The following is a 15,432-nucleotide window of genomic DNA, read 5'->3' as shown; positions in this document are numbered from 1 at the left end:
TGAAAATAACATTATTTTTATTTGATTTCAAAGAAAAAGTAGTAAAGAGAAAAAGTAAGATGAACTTGAAGACAAAAATAAGCAAGCATGATCGCAAAACAGCCTCAAGATAGTTATTGACATCTTCGAAGAAGTAGAGTACAAAACTTTACAACAGCTTGGGTGGGACCGAAGCATTGCTTTCAAAGCTTACAGTGCCTTCTCATCGGTGTAAGGCTCCGGGTCCAAATGGATGGAAATTTAATGTATTATCCTAGCATCAAACCTTAATTCAATTAAGTGATGGGAGAAAACGACACATTATGCGTATAAGTTTTGTTTTTGCGATTTTTATTTTAGTCGTTTGTATGAAATAATTATAGTTCCTCATGACGCAAGCTTGACTGCCACGCTATATCACGTTTTTTTAATTGTTTTTTTTTAATAAGAAATTAGATTTGAATTGCTATTAATAGTTTCCATGTTACGCTCTAGTGATTATGTCAATCAATGTAGTAAATAAATTAGCATTTTAGTACTGGTACTTTGCCTGCAAAAAATGAAATTAAAGATAATGCTATTTTGTATTTTTATGTCAAGAAGTGGACTGTTTTTTCCTGTAACAGTCAAATTTCTCACTTAAACCTTCGCACTGTGATTCTTGGTTAATAATAACATGCCACGATGTGACGAAAAACGTTGTCATGGCAACTTGATTCCTACGCTTGGGTAGTTGAAGAAGCCAGCCGTCCACTCAATGGCGGCTGGAATGTTTTGTTTGTGGACGAGGTTACGTAGGGGTCAAACGGTGTTATCTAACACGCGGTAATAATTGAAGGTCATGCCTGTGTGTGTGTGGTGTGGAGAGGGCTGTGTTACATGTGCTGTGTTATGGACACTATTGGTATGGTATGGTGCCTACATTGTGATGAGTGCGATTAGAATGCCCTTCCTCCATGGATAAAGTGAACAGTGGAGTTTCAGCAGGAGGATGTGACAATTAGACAGGCTGAATCACTATCTCATCTTGATAATTTATTTTGATCTTCAAAATGAAGAGAGCACAACATGCTGCTACAAACAGGAGGAAGCGCGAGAATTAACCAACTTCATTGTCATGATAATCCTGTTTGTTGGCAAGCGCTCGTCTACACAGCCGGCCCTGGTCCCTTGTTACTGTTGTGTCAATTACTCTACTCATGGAGGTAGATTTACTGTACATGTACATGCAGCCAGCCTTTCATCCGTGAATGTTGTTGGTTATTCTGAACAACAATGGTCATGTTGGAATACAAATACGGAAACACTCCATGAAATAACAAAAACGGGAAGTCGGGAACCTCTAGACACATGCTCAATGATTCACGGCCAGGAGACAGTGCGTTATTGGGGAAACCCCATGACATATTACACATGTCAAATCCGGTCCTGTCCAACCCGTAGGCCTATTGACCATCCTAAGACATACTGCTTTAGGAATTTGGAAAATGCAGTCGGGCGGCAAGTTATGTGTGTATGATTATTTGGAAATCGTTTCGGAGCCCTTACAAACGTGTTTGTTGTGAAAATACCCAAATAACTTTCTTAATAGGCCTACTATAGTCGCTATTCTCAGAATGTCCATTTCGTAAGCTCGAGTCGAGGAAGGTGAGTCTCACGGTCTATTCTACAAAGTACAAGTATAAGCAGGCCTTATAATCGTGGTGTGTAGGCCTATCCGGGGTCCTCCTTGTTGTACTCCCAAAGTATTTATAACCATAACTTGATCAGCTTGCTTCACACTGAGGCGATCTGTTCCAGACCTTATTTCGGGAATCATGTGCGGACGGATTGGGAATATCATCGGCTGGTTGCGGACTCGGAGACCTGGTAAATCTGACTTCGGTTTATCGGGAGGTGACATCTCGCTTTTTATCTATGCTCAGGTAAGAATGAGACAATTAAGGGATAACTTTCCGTATGGCGCCACCACCTTTTCACTCATTTTGACAAAAAGGGATATCTCATTGAGGTAAATTAGATACTATATATATATTATTTCATATCGAATAAAAAAGTGGTGGCGCCATACGGAAACTTTTCCCAATTAAGAAAACAGACCACCGCTGCATGCCTACAATGTCATCTTTGACAGGGCAATATGCCATTTCCATTTTGCAAAGTGCAGAATTGGACATTGAGTCAAATTTGATGTCCACCGTGCTCACTGGCCACTTTTCACCTTTTGTGAGGACTTTTGATTTGAATTGTTTTCCTTCTTTTTCTTATTGTTTAACCAGTCCCTTTGTGTGCTTTTAATGTTTTTAACATTGGAAATTAAAAATGCAAATGGACCGCAAACTTCACGGCACCCTGATTAATGTTTAGCAGAAGCATTGCTGCGTAAAAGTTAGCTTGTAATTAGCGTTATCCAAACGGGGCCCAATTCCGGATACCACATAACAATTGAATTTGTGCACTGCAGAGTATTAATTTGGGTCGGGTAGTACGAATGAGGGAGAAACATTTCAGTTATTTGGGGGTACTGCCATATTGATCAATCTATTTCTGACATTAAAATGACAGCCGTTTAAAGGCAGTGGACACTATTTTGGTAAATTCTCAAAATTAGCATAAAACCTTGGTAATAAGTAATGGGGAGAAACGGCTCCCTCTGAAGTAACGTAGTTTACGAGAAAGAAGTAATTTTGCACAAATTTGATTTCGAGACCTCAGAGTTTGAATTTAAGGTCTCGAAATCAAGCATAAAAGCACACAACTTCGTGTGATCGGGTGTTTTTGCTATCATTATTATCTCGCAACTTTGACCACCAACTGAGCTCAAATTTTCACAGGTTTGTTAGTTTATGCATATTATGTTGAGATACACCAAGTGAGGCGAGTGGTCTTTGACAATTACCAATAGTGTCCACTGCCTTTTAAAAAAGAAGATTTTTCTTGCTCTCTGATTCTATTAAAGGCAGTGGACACTATTGGTAATTGTCAAAGACTAGCCTTCACAGTTCGTGTATCTCAACATATGCATAAAATAACAAACCTGTGGAAATTTGAGCTCAATCGGTCATCGAACTTGCGAGATAATAATGAAAGAAAAAAACACCCTTGTCACACGCAGTTGTGTGCGTTTAGATTGTTGATTTCGAGACCTCAAGTTCTAAACTTGAGGTCTTGAAATCAAATTCGTGGAAAATTACTTTTTTCTCAAAAACTATGGCACTTCAGAGGGAGCTGTTTCTCACAATGCTTTATACCATCAACCTCTCCTCATTACTCGTCACCAAGAAAGGTTTTATGCTAATAATTATTTTGAGTAATTACCAATAGAGTGTCCACTGCCTTTAAACCTTTCCTCCATGTACCGAAGGACAACCGTTAGCCAATATTGTTTTTCCCATGGCATACTTCCGTGAAATTATTATATTTTTTTTCCAAATGCACAATTTATTTTCCCCATCTGTCCCCGAACTGTCCAGACCACTAATAAAAGGTATCTGCATACAAAGACAAGCCAACAATGTGGAGGCTTCTCGATTGTGCACAAGGGGACACAATCGGGTGCATTTTTTACAATACTGTTTTCTTGCTGTTATCGTTGCATTTGCACATTCCTATGGGCTGCAGCCCATGAATTTGCAAATGCAACAATTTCGAACTTGTTTACATAAACCATCACGTTTGTCTTCGAAACGGCTGTGGAGGTTATCGATCAAATTATTGTGATGTAAATTGTAGCCTAAATAAAACACCGGTGTTTGCACGCAAAGGATGTACCATGGCTAACATAATACGCCGCAAAGCCATTCGACTTCCTTGTGTATCGAAAGCTTGTCTAAGTGACAATTTATAAATTATACACAATCGTTATCAGTCGTGTCATACTGTTTCATTATCATCATGAAGGACTAAACGCTCGAGAGACAAGGAGTATCAACAAGTTGGTGTCCTACTCAGTGTGGCACAAGTATGGCCTGTACGCGTAGTGGGGGTCTTCAGGTGAAGCACATTATCGGGGGCTGTCAAGGTGAAACAAGTACTAGGGGCATACAGCTCAAACACTTATAATGTGGCAGTGTAATTGGGGGGGGGGGGCTTACATGTGAAACAAGTATTAGAGAAAACAGACACTTTTGGTAATTGTCAAAGACTATAGTTTTCACAATCGGTGTATTTCAACATATGCATAAAATAATAAACCTGTGAAAATTTGAGCTCAATCGGTCGTCGAAGTTGAGAGACAATAATGAAAGAAAAAACGCCTGTGTCGCACACGGTCACACGAAGTTGTGTGCTTTCAGATGCTTGATTTCGAGACCTCAAATTCTAAATCTGAGGTCTCGAAATCAAATTCGTGGAAAATTACTTCTTTCTCGAAAACTACGTCACTTCAGAGGGAGCTGTTTCTCAAAATGTTTTTACTATCAACCTCCCCCCATTACTTGTAAATTATCAAGGTTTTATGATAATAATTATTTTGAGTAAATACCAATAGTGCCCACTGCCTTTAAGGACTTTACAAGAGGAGACAAGGGCATTACAGATGGAACAAGTATCCTACTGGTGAAACAAGTAATGCATACATATGGAGATTATTTGATCTCGTTCTTTCCTTTGTCGATACAATACTTGTCTGCATTGTACAAACATTCATTTTAGATAAAGCAACCCTATCAAAATTACCACAGAAAAAAGTGTTCGTGGTCTCCAAATATTTTAAGCAAGATCAATGGACAGTTAATTGCCACGAGCTCATCTCGGATTTTAAATTCTGAATTCCTAATCACGTTATTATTTTAGCATACTAAATAATGGTTGTAAGATTTAGAAAATGTTACAAAATATTAACATGTACATTGAATAATTCTCGCAGATGTTTTATCCGACAGCGTACTCCTAAACATGAACTTCAACATTGACAACCTGCTAAATATAATAAAGTTCCATGATGTAGATAATGAGATTTTGTCATGCTGGTAGGCCCTTGCCTATAAAATAATAATAATAAAACATTATTTATACTGCGCCAATTCCAGGCAAACCTGTTCAAAGGCGCATGACATGAATGATACAAATATTAAACCATTAAAGGGAAGGTACACGTTTGCTAATTACTCAAAACAAATATTAAAGTCACCTGGAAGTGGTATTTTTTCAAAATAAAGCTTTTGTAACTAACATGTGTTTTGATGAGTGGAATGTGAATAAACAGTTAACTAAGGTTTTACAAAATCAGTTCTTATGTTCTTTACAAATTTAAGAGTAGACCCCGACCCGAGAGGGCGCTGTTCGTGACGTCAATCGAGGCAGACTTTGCCTGTAATGCGTAGAGTAAACACAATTGCAAAGTACATGTACGGACCAAGTCGTGAGTTTGTACGTTTCAAAAAAAATTAAAAAATGTTTTTCCCGGCAATGCCGACCAGGTGTTTTGCTGCTGAATGCAGAAAAACACTTTTTGAAATGTACCAACTCACGACTTGGACGTACATGTACTTTGCACGTGTGTTTACTATACGCATTGCAGGCAAAGTCTGTCTCGATTGACGTCACAAAAGGGGTAGGCGGAGTCAGCCCCCCAAACAACTTTATATATTTTTTAAACATATAAATCGTTACAAACAATTACTAAAAAAATTGTTTTATTGTTCGTAAGCATGTACTCTTATGTTTGAAAGAAAAAAAAAATCTATTTCCAGCTGACTTTAACTTAAAAACTGACTTGGTAACGAGCATTGGAGAGCTGTTAGTAGTATAAAACATTGTGAAAAACGGCTCCCTCTGTTGTAGCTTTTGAAATAGAGGTAATTTCTCACTAAAATAATAAAAGACATCTAGCTATAGAAGTCTTTTATTCCTCTCTGAAAGCACAACAATTCGCCCAACAAGGGTGTTTTTTATTTCATCATTTTCTGCCAACTCCGATGACCAATTGAGCTCAAATTTTCGCAGGTTTGTTATTTTATGCACATGTTGAGATACACCAAGTGAGAGGGCTGGTCTTTGAAAATTACTAAAAGTGTACCTTCTCTCTAAACCATCTAGGAAGTAAACAATCAAATTAATATAAAAATACACAGTGTTTAAAATGCAGAGATCCATAAAAATTAGAAAAAGAGACAACCAAAATTAAAGGCTCAAGTGAGTGAATGCAACACAGATCAAAGGCGAAATGAACAATAACAAGTAAACCATTCAAATCACATTACACATTAGAACTAAAAAATACAAGAGGAATACTAAAAGCAACGAAGCAGCAATAAAATATACAATACCATTTAAAAATAAAAATTCAGCGAGCAGCAAAACAAAAATTTTGAAATGAAAATGATGCCCCCAAAAATTAAAAGCTCAAAAATGAGGCAGGCAACATGATTTTTTTTTTAAACATTAAAAGCTTTCTTGAACGTTTTTAATTGGCATTTAAAAACATTTATGGAATCAATACTTCTGATGTGGCCTGGCAATTGGTTCCAATGCCTAGTACTAATATTACATTATACTATATTTTGACATGTCTGCAGACTAAACACGTGTTGGTGTCATAGAGCTATGGTTAGTGTGCATCATGATAACTCCTCCTTAATGATAACCCCGCCCCTCCACAATTCCAATTTCAAAATGCTGTCCTTTGGCAAGGGTTTACTGTTATTAAAGCTGCATTTTATTAAAATACAACAACCATTTCTATTATTTATGTGAGTGCTATCCCTCTAATATACCTGTGCCGTTTCTCCTTAAATGGGCATTCCACCCCGATGTGTGGCAGTTTAGTGCATCAATACATTATATCCCTTTGATATTGGCCCACAGGCCCAACTGTTCATAAAAACAACGGTTGGCATTAACATTTATACCCCACGCATTATGCCGCCATCGCTGAGGTCAAATGCGGGCACCCCATACCCCTACAGTTACGTAATGAAAACCAGACCACTGTGCAAACAACAAGTATATTATGCGATTTTTTGTGTGAATAATTTAATGATGAGGTGTAACAAACAATTTTTTTTTTCTTGATTCCAAAATGCAGTGGCCTGTCCCACAGACCCTCTTTCTTGCATATCGTGTCTTCATGGCATGCTACGTGATGACATGGTTGATGATGTCAATAGTCAATGCTGGTAACACTACTGGACTAGGCGGCTTCTTCGTCTTCTTAACCAACTGGTCATTCATTGTACTCGCTTTGTACTTTACTATTGCCGCCATCGGAACGGCTTATACTGTCTTTATGCGAAGGAATAGGATTGCATGTTCACCACCTCAAAGTAAGTCTATGCTTATTGGTAGAAACTCGATACGGAGGCTCAAAGGGAACATCCACATATTATTCAAAATTAAAAAGGCTCATTGTCTCGGATTAGGCAATTTGGGCTATAACAAGCGCCCTCATTGCCTCTATCAACAATTAGAGAGCGCACAGCGCACAGTGTTGGCTGAGCGTTTTAATTAGCCTGTCCATGAACCTATGCTAATTACATCATTCACGCATGTGCAAAGACAATATTGGTTCTCAAAAGCATAGTTGTAGACTAAGACAGCAAAAAAGCATTATGCGTCACGCCACAACGGCCCCATACAACAAAAAGCGATATAGACTTGGCCCCTGTCTTTATCCGCAAGGATAAAGACAGGTACCTGCTACTATACTCAGATCCAGTGATTCCATTGGATACAAAGATACCATTGGATAAAAGTGCAGTGACATGGGCTTTCCATAGATGCCCAAACAGAACACCCCTATCACGTCCGCCATAGAGTTGACTGCATACCTCACTGTGGAATGAATGTAGGTCAAAGGTGCATTTACAGGCCTGCTGAAGGCCAGTCTCTGGCGTTATTCACGAGCCTCGAAGTGTGACGTCAGATGTTCAGGCTAGGTGCGATGTTCCCTCATTGTGTCAACCAAGCGTCAGTGCGCACGCGCAGTGTGCAATCCACAAAAAGGGGGGGGGGGGGCATGACTTATTCGCTTATTACGCAAGTAAGATATGTCGGGAATAAACAAAACACATTTTATTGATGTTCAATACATATATAGGAAATAAATTACAGCAAAATTAACTGTTTTATTTTAATTCACTGCAGCATCCCTTTAATGTTAACTTGTCATAATGATTGTTTATTGCTTTCTACGAGTGTTATTATGTTTATACCACGAGTTCAGTGTTTTTAACAGAGGCGTTATACCTAGTGAAGGTAGACACAAGGTTATACCTAGTGGCGGTTTCATAGTGAAGGTAGACACGGCCTCAATTAATTCTTATTTGTTTCATTGTTCATCCATTCAAACCACAGCAACAGCAAACGAATTAACCATGCAGCCTCAACCATCAGACAGCAACGCTAACCAGTCAGTGTCTAAACCAACCACCGTGACTCCATGCGAAAACATCAACAAGCTCCCTATATATTTCAAGGTCACGTGGGTTCTACTTAATGTATGCCTGACTGCACACCCGATCATAACTATTATTTATTGGGGGTTTATCTATGACCCAGAGTTTGTCTACAACAACCAGGGTGGTGCTTACGGTGTGGCATTGACGGTGCACCGCCACGCCTTAAACACCATCTTCGCCTACTTGGATCTCTTTGTCTCAGCCACACCCATCAAGTTCTGGCACTTCGTGCACCCCTGTGCGTACAGTCTCCTGTACATAGCTTTCTCCCTGGTCTACTTCTGGGCGGGTGGGAGAAACCCATACGATGGCAACCCAGCCATCTACACGGGCATTCTCGACTGGACAACTCCCGCTCGTACAATTCCAATCTTATTTGGCGTAATACTAACCTTAGTGATGTTCCACTCTATCGGCTATGGATGTTATAGACTACGGGTCTACATTGGGGATAGATGTTTGAACGCAGGTGATGGTCACCGTAGGGATTCGCAGGTATTACATAACCAGATCAACATAGAATGCAATCCCATTGTTTGAGTGTTTTTATACGACATGTGTACAACGAACGTGCTCAGTGCGTTCTGATATAGACATCTTTTAATGATTTGCGATGCAGATGACGTCATTAAGACAGGCAACGTTAGATGTAGAACAAAATAATGGACACCGCACTGCACAATCTATGTAGGTAAAATTGACACCATTGGTGTTGTCACATTTAGTGTTGATACCCAAATGATAATGTTAAAAACACAAATGTACGTTGGCAAAAAGTTATGCTATTTTAAGACCCTGTCGTGTAAATTGTTTTGACACCCCTGTTTTTGCAGTACAGGAATACACTAACGACATTCTTAGCTTACTATGTTGTAAAAAATAACATTTTAACAGGGTGCTAATTAACATGAAAAGTTTACATCCATAGTTACGGCTTAGTAACTAAAATAACTATTACCAGTACTAGGGAAATGCCAACGGCAATTGCTAAAAATTAAAATGCAAACTAATTGTGTTAATAAATAACCCGTGCATTAAACTTTATATATTTTCCTTTCAGTTGACAAAGTAAGTTTTTTATCCTTTTAAAAGTTTCCGTTGAGTTTAACGTTAGATCAAGGTACTTAAAAAAGTAGTTTTCTTTATTTTCATCAACAGTTTATAGAATTATTATTATATCATTTGTGGGGGTAAAGTCCCTCAATATTTGCAGTTTATTGTTTAAAACAGTTCCATTAAAATGATCGTTAAAGCGCCCATTGTGTCATCTTTGTATTAGGGTGTTGGGACTATATTGTTTTATATAACAAGCTGATCATACTTTTCGTTTCGACTGTAAATACCATTAGGTTGGCAAAACAATTGTCAAAAAACACCACACTGTAAGAAATATGCGTATTTTCACGAATTCTGCAAAGTGAAGTATTCCGTAAATTTCGCCGTTATTTTACGGACTTTCCATAAATGCAAATATTAATTATGCTAATTAGCGTCATAACAATCGACTACATTTGGCTTTCATGGGGGACACAACCTTCACTAATCTGTAGATGTACAATGAACAGCTCAGGGCGTATTGATATAATAATTTCAGTTATTTAAGATGCAAATGATGTCATTAATTTTATAAAAAATATGTAAAAAACACATAAGGCACACCGCTCTGCAGAATCCTTGGTGTTAAAATTGACGTTATTGGTGCAATTGTGTTATTGTGTAAATATTGATTCTCCGTATCCATAATGTGAAAACACAATGGTGTCAATTTTAACACAGTTCTTTGTAGTGCAGGAACACGTGTGCCATTCTTAGCTTTATAAATTAAAATTAAAATGTAAATCAAATAATCATCAAACAGGTGCCAGTTTACATGACAAATTTACAGCTATTCGTGTATTATAATTACAGCTGAGTTAACAAATGATTACCAGTGATTAAAATGCAAAGACATTTTGTTGAATGAACCCATGCATAAACTTTATTTATGTTTCTTACAGTAATTGACAAAAGTTTATTCCTTTTAAAAATGTCAGTTGAGTTTAACGTGAGGTCAAGGTGCTTATACGTGTAAATTAATTTCCAGCTACAGTTGATGTGCTTTGATACCATTTAGGGGGAAAAGTCCCTCAAAGATTGCAAGCTTGTTTCTATAAAAATACAAAAGCTACTGACAGTTCATGTTTCGTTTTTCATCTTTGTCGTACTTTGGGATTTTTATTTATTTTAGTATGATTATTTCGTCATGCGTATTAGAGATGCCGTCGAAGCTTTGATATTGTTTTCTATACGGAAACAACATAGCTGAGCCTATAGACGTGTTATTTCATTACGTTTCCATGTGCCTTTATTACACATGGGGTAAAGACTCAAAGTTTTGCAAACCAATTTACAAACAGAACACTATAGGTGCATAACAAAGTTTCAAACATCAGATCATAACAAAGAATATACGTGTTCACAACCAACGTTCACCGCCCTTTAGACTTGTTGCTGTGTAACTTCTACAATTGAAATAGTTAACTTTCACAAATGAACTGCTGCTTAAATAAAGCCATTATACACTTTCGGTACAGAAACAAAAACAAAAGTTCACAGATTTACAAATAACTTACAGGGTTTACAGAAGGTAGTGGTGAAAGACTTCTCTTGAAATATTATTCCATGAAATGCTTTACTTTTTGAGAAAACGGTAAAACAATATCAATTATCGATAGCGAGAATTACGGATTTATGTTAAACACATGTCATGACACGGCGAAACGCGCGGATACAAGGGTGGGTTTTTCCCGTTATTTTCTCCCGACTCCGACGTCCGATTGAGCCTAAATTTTCACATTTTTTTATTTTTTATATATAAGTTGTGATACACGAAGTGTGGGCCTTGGACAGTACTGTTTACCGAAAGTGTCCAATGGATTTAACTTTACCATTGCAGTGCTGCGTAACCTTTACCATTGGCTAATTATTGAACATTTTGTGACAGTTAAATTTTGCGTATAACTGTTTAATACAGATAAGATATGAATTTAGTGAATTATGAACAATATCCGAAAGGTTCGGAGTTCACTTAATAAACTTAAATAAAAAGAAGTTGATTAAGCCAACACTTGCATGCAAACTATGGAATAAAGGATTAACAATTATTTCTAATTCTAATAAACTGTACAACTGGTATTTAGCACATGGCAGAACTAAATTCAAACACACAACAATCCGGATTACAAAACTGGTATTACAAAATACTCTACGATTTTTAAAACTAAACAAAAGGACAGGTTCCACGAACTGTGGATACGAGGTTGATTCTGAGTGTCCTGTATTTCCTCTTGCTCATGCCAACACTTATGAATTGAAGCCTCAACCTTCACTGTATCCATAGGTAGGATTTTCTGCGGGGAAAATATAATACAATTTGTAAAAAAGATTGGTAGAATTCAGTAGGAGTATTCACGTAATATTTTAATAATGCTACTCGGCCAATTAACTTTATGGTACTCATGTTGACGTCCTTCCTTGACACTCTACTGAAAATTAACCTGTAGGCCTAATCAAAACTCGACTGAAAAATCAATTAATTATGTCGTTGTCTTAAGTCGTTGTCTTTGATTGTAAACGCCTCTCTTAATAATCATGCATGACGTCATAATTCTTACCCAAAATGAGGTCATCTGCGCACGTCTGCCACCACTCGCAGTGGCTGCGCCTATGGCCTCGTTTTGGGTTAGAATTGTGACGTACTCGTGCATTAGGGAGGCGTATTCATGGTTGAGTGCGAGATAATAGGCTAGTCAGGGATAACTAAACCGGGAATATTGTGAGTGTGATGTATCCATTGGGACTAAAAACAAAAACACCCGGAAAACAAAACAAAACCCAAATGCATATTTAACATAAAATAATACAACAGCGCCCTCTGGAAGTTTTATTGTGATGCTTTTCTGAAGACGATCAGAGCATACTGTCCGAAACTCCGAGTTGTTACATCACAACTCATACGGCGAGATTTATATACGTGATGTGAACGCAAACCTTATAATACTAGATTTAACTCCACCATGCAAATCTTCACATCATGTACACGGTGACAAACCTTTATTACTGGATTGTATTTCACCCATTCAAAATGTTAAGTCCCATACAATCATGTGATACTGCAAACCATCTCCACGATATGCAAAGTTTCAAATCCTATTCATTGTGTGACTGAAATCTTCCTAGATTGCATATGCAAAGTTTCAAGATTATTTCAAATGCTTCTCGTGCACATGGTGTTACTGCAAAAATTGTTTCTGTGTCATGCAAAAATTAATTCAAATCCTACTCATGGTTAGGAAGAAACTATAATATAATAAACTTGGGGGTCTGCAACCATGTGTACATTTCTTATGTGTGGGAGTGTTGGAGATTTACAAATGAGATTTACACATGGTGTGCCCGAAAGTTGACTATGTATTAATAGTTTCTTCACATCTATCACACCATGCAAAGTTTCAAATAATACCCAAACTCTTGGTTTTACTGCAAACCTTACGAGATTGTATCTTCACCATGCACAGTTTGAATTCCTATTAAGTTGCATTAATTAGTAAACATAATGGTGTTAATCATGGAAGAGGACCTAAGTGACATAATGTCACTAAGGGTTAGTTTAATAGGGACATTTATGTGATCGAAGACACTACAAAGAAAGTTATGATTGATATGTATATGTATTATGGTAAGTGTTCATGCAATGTTTCGGTGACGGAATGGGTAGGATGAGGGCGTGTACTGAGACACAGGTGAGTATAGCCACGGAACAGTAACAGTACTCATAAATAGAACAACAATTTAAACAGACCTGTCTTTGATTACATACATGTATAGTAAAGCGGGAAAATCGCAGCAAGACTGCAGCAAATAACTTGAGAAATATAACGCCAAACTAATAATGAGCTGGTGAGATGCAAATAATTGTTTTCATCCGCGGAAAACGCCGAGTATACAATAATTTATCTGCAGCAAATGGTTGTTCAACTTTTTTTTCTGCTGATTATGTACTTGATGTATATACATCAATTACGGATTGGGACAGGGATGCTGCCGATCAAAGTTAAACAACGAATAGCACACACCTATGAACCTATGAGATGATGGCAACTTGGATGGTGTTAGTAATGGGGTTTAACGTATGACGTATGGAACAACACAAATTCATGTAGAGTAACAAGCTAAAACACTCCCTCAAAACTTTCAATTTTTATACTTCTATGAGAATTCTGACTTTATAAAAACGGTGTATAAGGATACAGTTTGGACTTCCAGATAAGTCTTCTCGTTAATACAAAACAAACAAATAAATCAATGGTTTACCCTTTGTATGCCATATAAGCAGATAAACCCACACCATTTGGAGCTATATGCAGGATAGAGCAACAGACTTATGGGGTAGCTTGTGAAGATAGATGCAGTGTTGGCTTCGTAGATGCCAATAACAACCAACACTAGGAACTAGATTGTACATAGCGTGCCGTACCAACCGTACAACTCAAAACACTGGGGGATTTTTTCACTCGGGGCAATACACGTATCAAAACCGCTTATTCGTTACCTGTAAATTTTACGGCAATTATACTTTGTGACGATGCTGCCAGGTATAACCATAACTATTTGTTTGTATACAATTTTTTTTATAGCAATGTGTTTTTTTTTCTTGAGGTTGATTCGTGTTAAAAGGTACAGTTATAGATGAATATATGATATTATTTAAAGACGGTTTGAATGAGCATGCGCATACACACCCATAACTGTTTTACCTTGTGATTTCGCTTTGTTTTTCGCCAACTTTAATTCTGTATACAAATTGCAACAATTATGATTTCAAAGAAACTTAATATTAAGATCTTCTCGCATATTATATTGATATAATTTTTAAGATAAAACATTCAACAGAACTGTAACGGTGACATGGGAAAGGAAAATACGTAACAGTGATATAAATGTAGCCCTATACTATCTGGGAAAAATGACATACAAATGCGGATCAATGACGAGCACATGTTACCAGATGTTACTGATTGTTTCCCGTTTGCCCTTTAAGCACTGCTAGATGTCGTTTTCAAGATAAGAAGGTCAATTTGAGTTACAACATGTCATATAGTGTCCGCAGAAATACTATAATATATGGGTTACGCTCACCCTCATCTAGATTACAAAATGGATGACGTCTTTTTTGAGCGTGTGAGATGATTCCAAAAGAGCTTACTTTTACAACCTTGATTCACACAGGCTAACTGTATAATGTAACGTTACTTTGTGTAAACATGAATTTCTCACCTGTGTAGGAGGATGAGACTGTGTTGATGGTTTTCCCTGTGTTGTTATTACCTTGCTTAACCATGTTAGTCCGGTTACGCGTCGATGTGGAAAACGCACCTACAGAAAAAGCAGACAGAAACCTTTGTAAAAATGTAGGTCAAAATCCCGAAATAACACATTAACTATACGTGTCGACCTTAGTGTACTGACTCCCCTATTCAGAGGCATCAACAATAACAGAGACACCAAGACGACGAAATCACCAACATATGCCTATAATGCACATTGACATACAATTGGTCCATATACTAGGATGTGATTACAGTCGAAGTGCTCTCAAACCCAAACTCGAAAAGACCCTGGGTACAGGTGACCCGGATCTTGGTATCCGATTGTTTTTTGGTACAATTGATCTGACCCAGAATTATTTTGGCAACTCAAGTTGACTTTGTAAATTGTAAATGCTTTGTATCAACGACAGGGATCCGTGTCAGTTAAACAATAAAATCTTTGTACATTTTATTTATTTGACTGTTTTCTCAAAATATTGCAACGCCCATCAGGCTAGTCAAAGTTCATCATCCTATAGAAAAAACCATTTCACAAAAAGGGGGTTCCAAAATAATTTAGTTTGTTGAGGGGCTAAAACATATTTGTTCTCGCGTATTCGTGCACAGAAATCATTGTATCAGGTTTACAGACCTACCCACATAATTCTCTGATAAAGTGGACCCATCTGTTCTTTGAAGCAGGCTAT

General features: G+C 37.5%; 2 protein-coding genes across 4 annotated transcripts in view; one reads left to right on the top strand and one right to left on the bottom strand.

Annotated features, from left to right (window-relative positions):
• Positions 1-811: 811 nt before the first annotated feature.
• LOC117296833 (protein rolling stone-like) lies at positions 812-10,342 on the top strand. Its single transcript, XM_033779906.1, has 3 exons — positions 812-1,904; positions 7,007-7,244; positions 8,275-10,342. The coding sequence occupies exons 1-3, from the start codon at positions 1,797-1,799 to the stop codon at positions 8,916-8,918; spliced, it is 990 nt and encodes a 329-aa protein (XP_033635797.1). The 5' UTR covers positions 812-1,796; the 3' UTR covers positions 8,919-10,342.
• An 884-nt stretch (positions 10,343-11,226) lies between these two features.
• LOC117296769 (adhesion G-protein coupled receptor G2-like) overlaps positions 11,227-15,432 on the bottom strand; it is a 41,721-nt gene continuing 37,515 nt past the window's right edge. For 2 of the 3 annotated variants that reach the window (XM_033779815.1, XM_033779816.1), the window contains exons 24-26: positions 14,694-14,792; positions 14,174-14,209; positions 11,227-11,767 (exon numbers count right to left, since the gene is read on the bottom strand). In XM_033779815.1, the coding sequence (XP_033635706.1) occupies positions 11,736-11,767; positions 14,174-14,209; positions 14,694-14,792 (167 nt within the window). In that variant the 3' untranslated portion in view covers positions 11,227-11,735. The remainder of the gene's footprint in view (positions 11,768-14,173; positions 14,210-14,693; positions 14,793-15,432) is intronic. The other variant, XM_033779817.1, reaches the window with a different exon arrangement.

The sequence above is a fragment of the Asterias rubens genome, chromosome 11, assembly GCF_902459465.1.
Source record: "Asterias rubens chromosome 11, eAstRub1.3, whole genome shotgun sequence".
Taxonomy (NCBI): domain Eukaryota; kingdom Metazoa; phylum Echinodermata; class Asteroidea; order Forcipulatida; family Asteriidae; genus Asterias; species Asterias rubens.
Note: the sequence above shows the minus strand (reverse complement) of the source record. Positions and strands in the feature narration are given on the sequence as shown.

Coding starts and splice junctions, on each gene's coding strand:
- LOC117296833 (XM_033779906.1), top strand. CDS start 1,797: ATGTGCGGACGGATTGGGAATATCATCGGCTGGTTGCGGACTCGGAGA. Junction 1,905..7,006: donor CGCTTTTTATCTATGCTCAG/GTAAGAATGAGA, acceptor TCCAAAATGCAG/TGGCCTGTCCCACAGACCCT. Junction 7,245..8,274: donor TGCATGTTCACCACCTCAAA/GTAAGTCTATGC, acceptor TTCAAACCACAG/CAACAGCAAACGAATTAACC.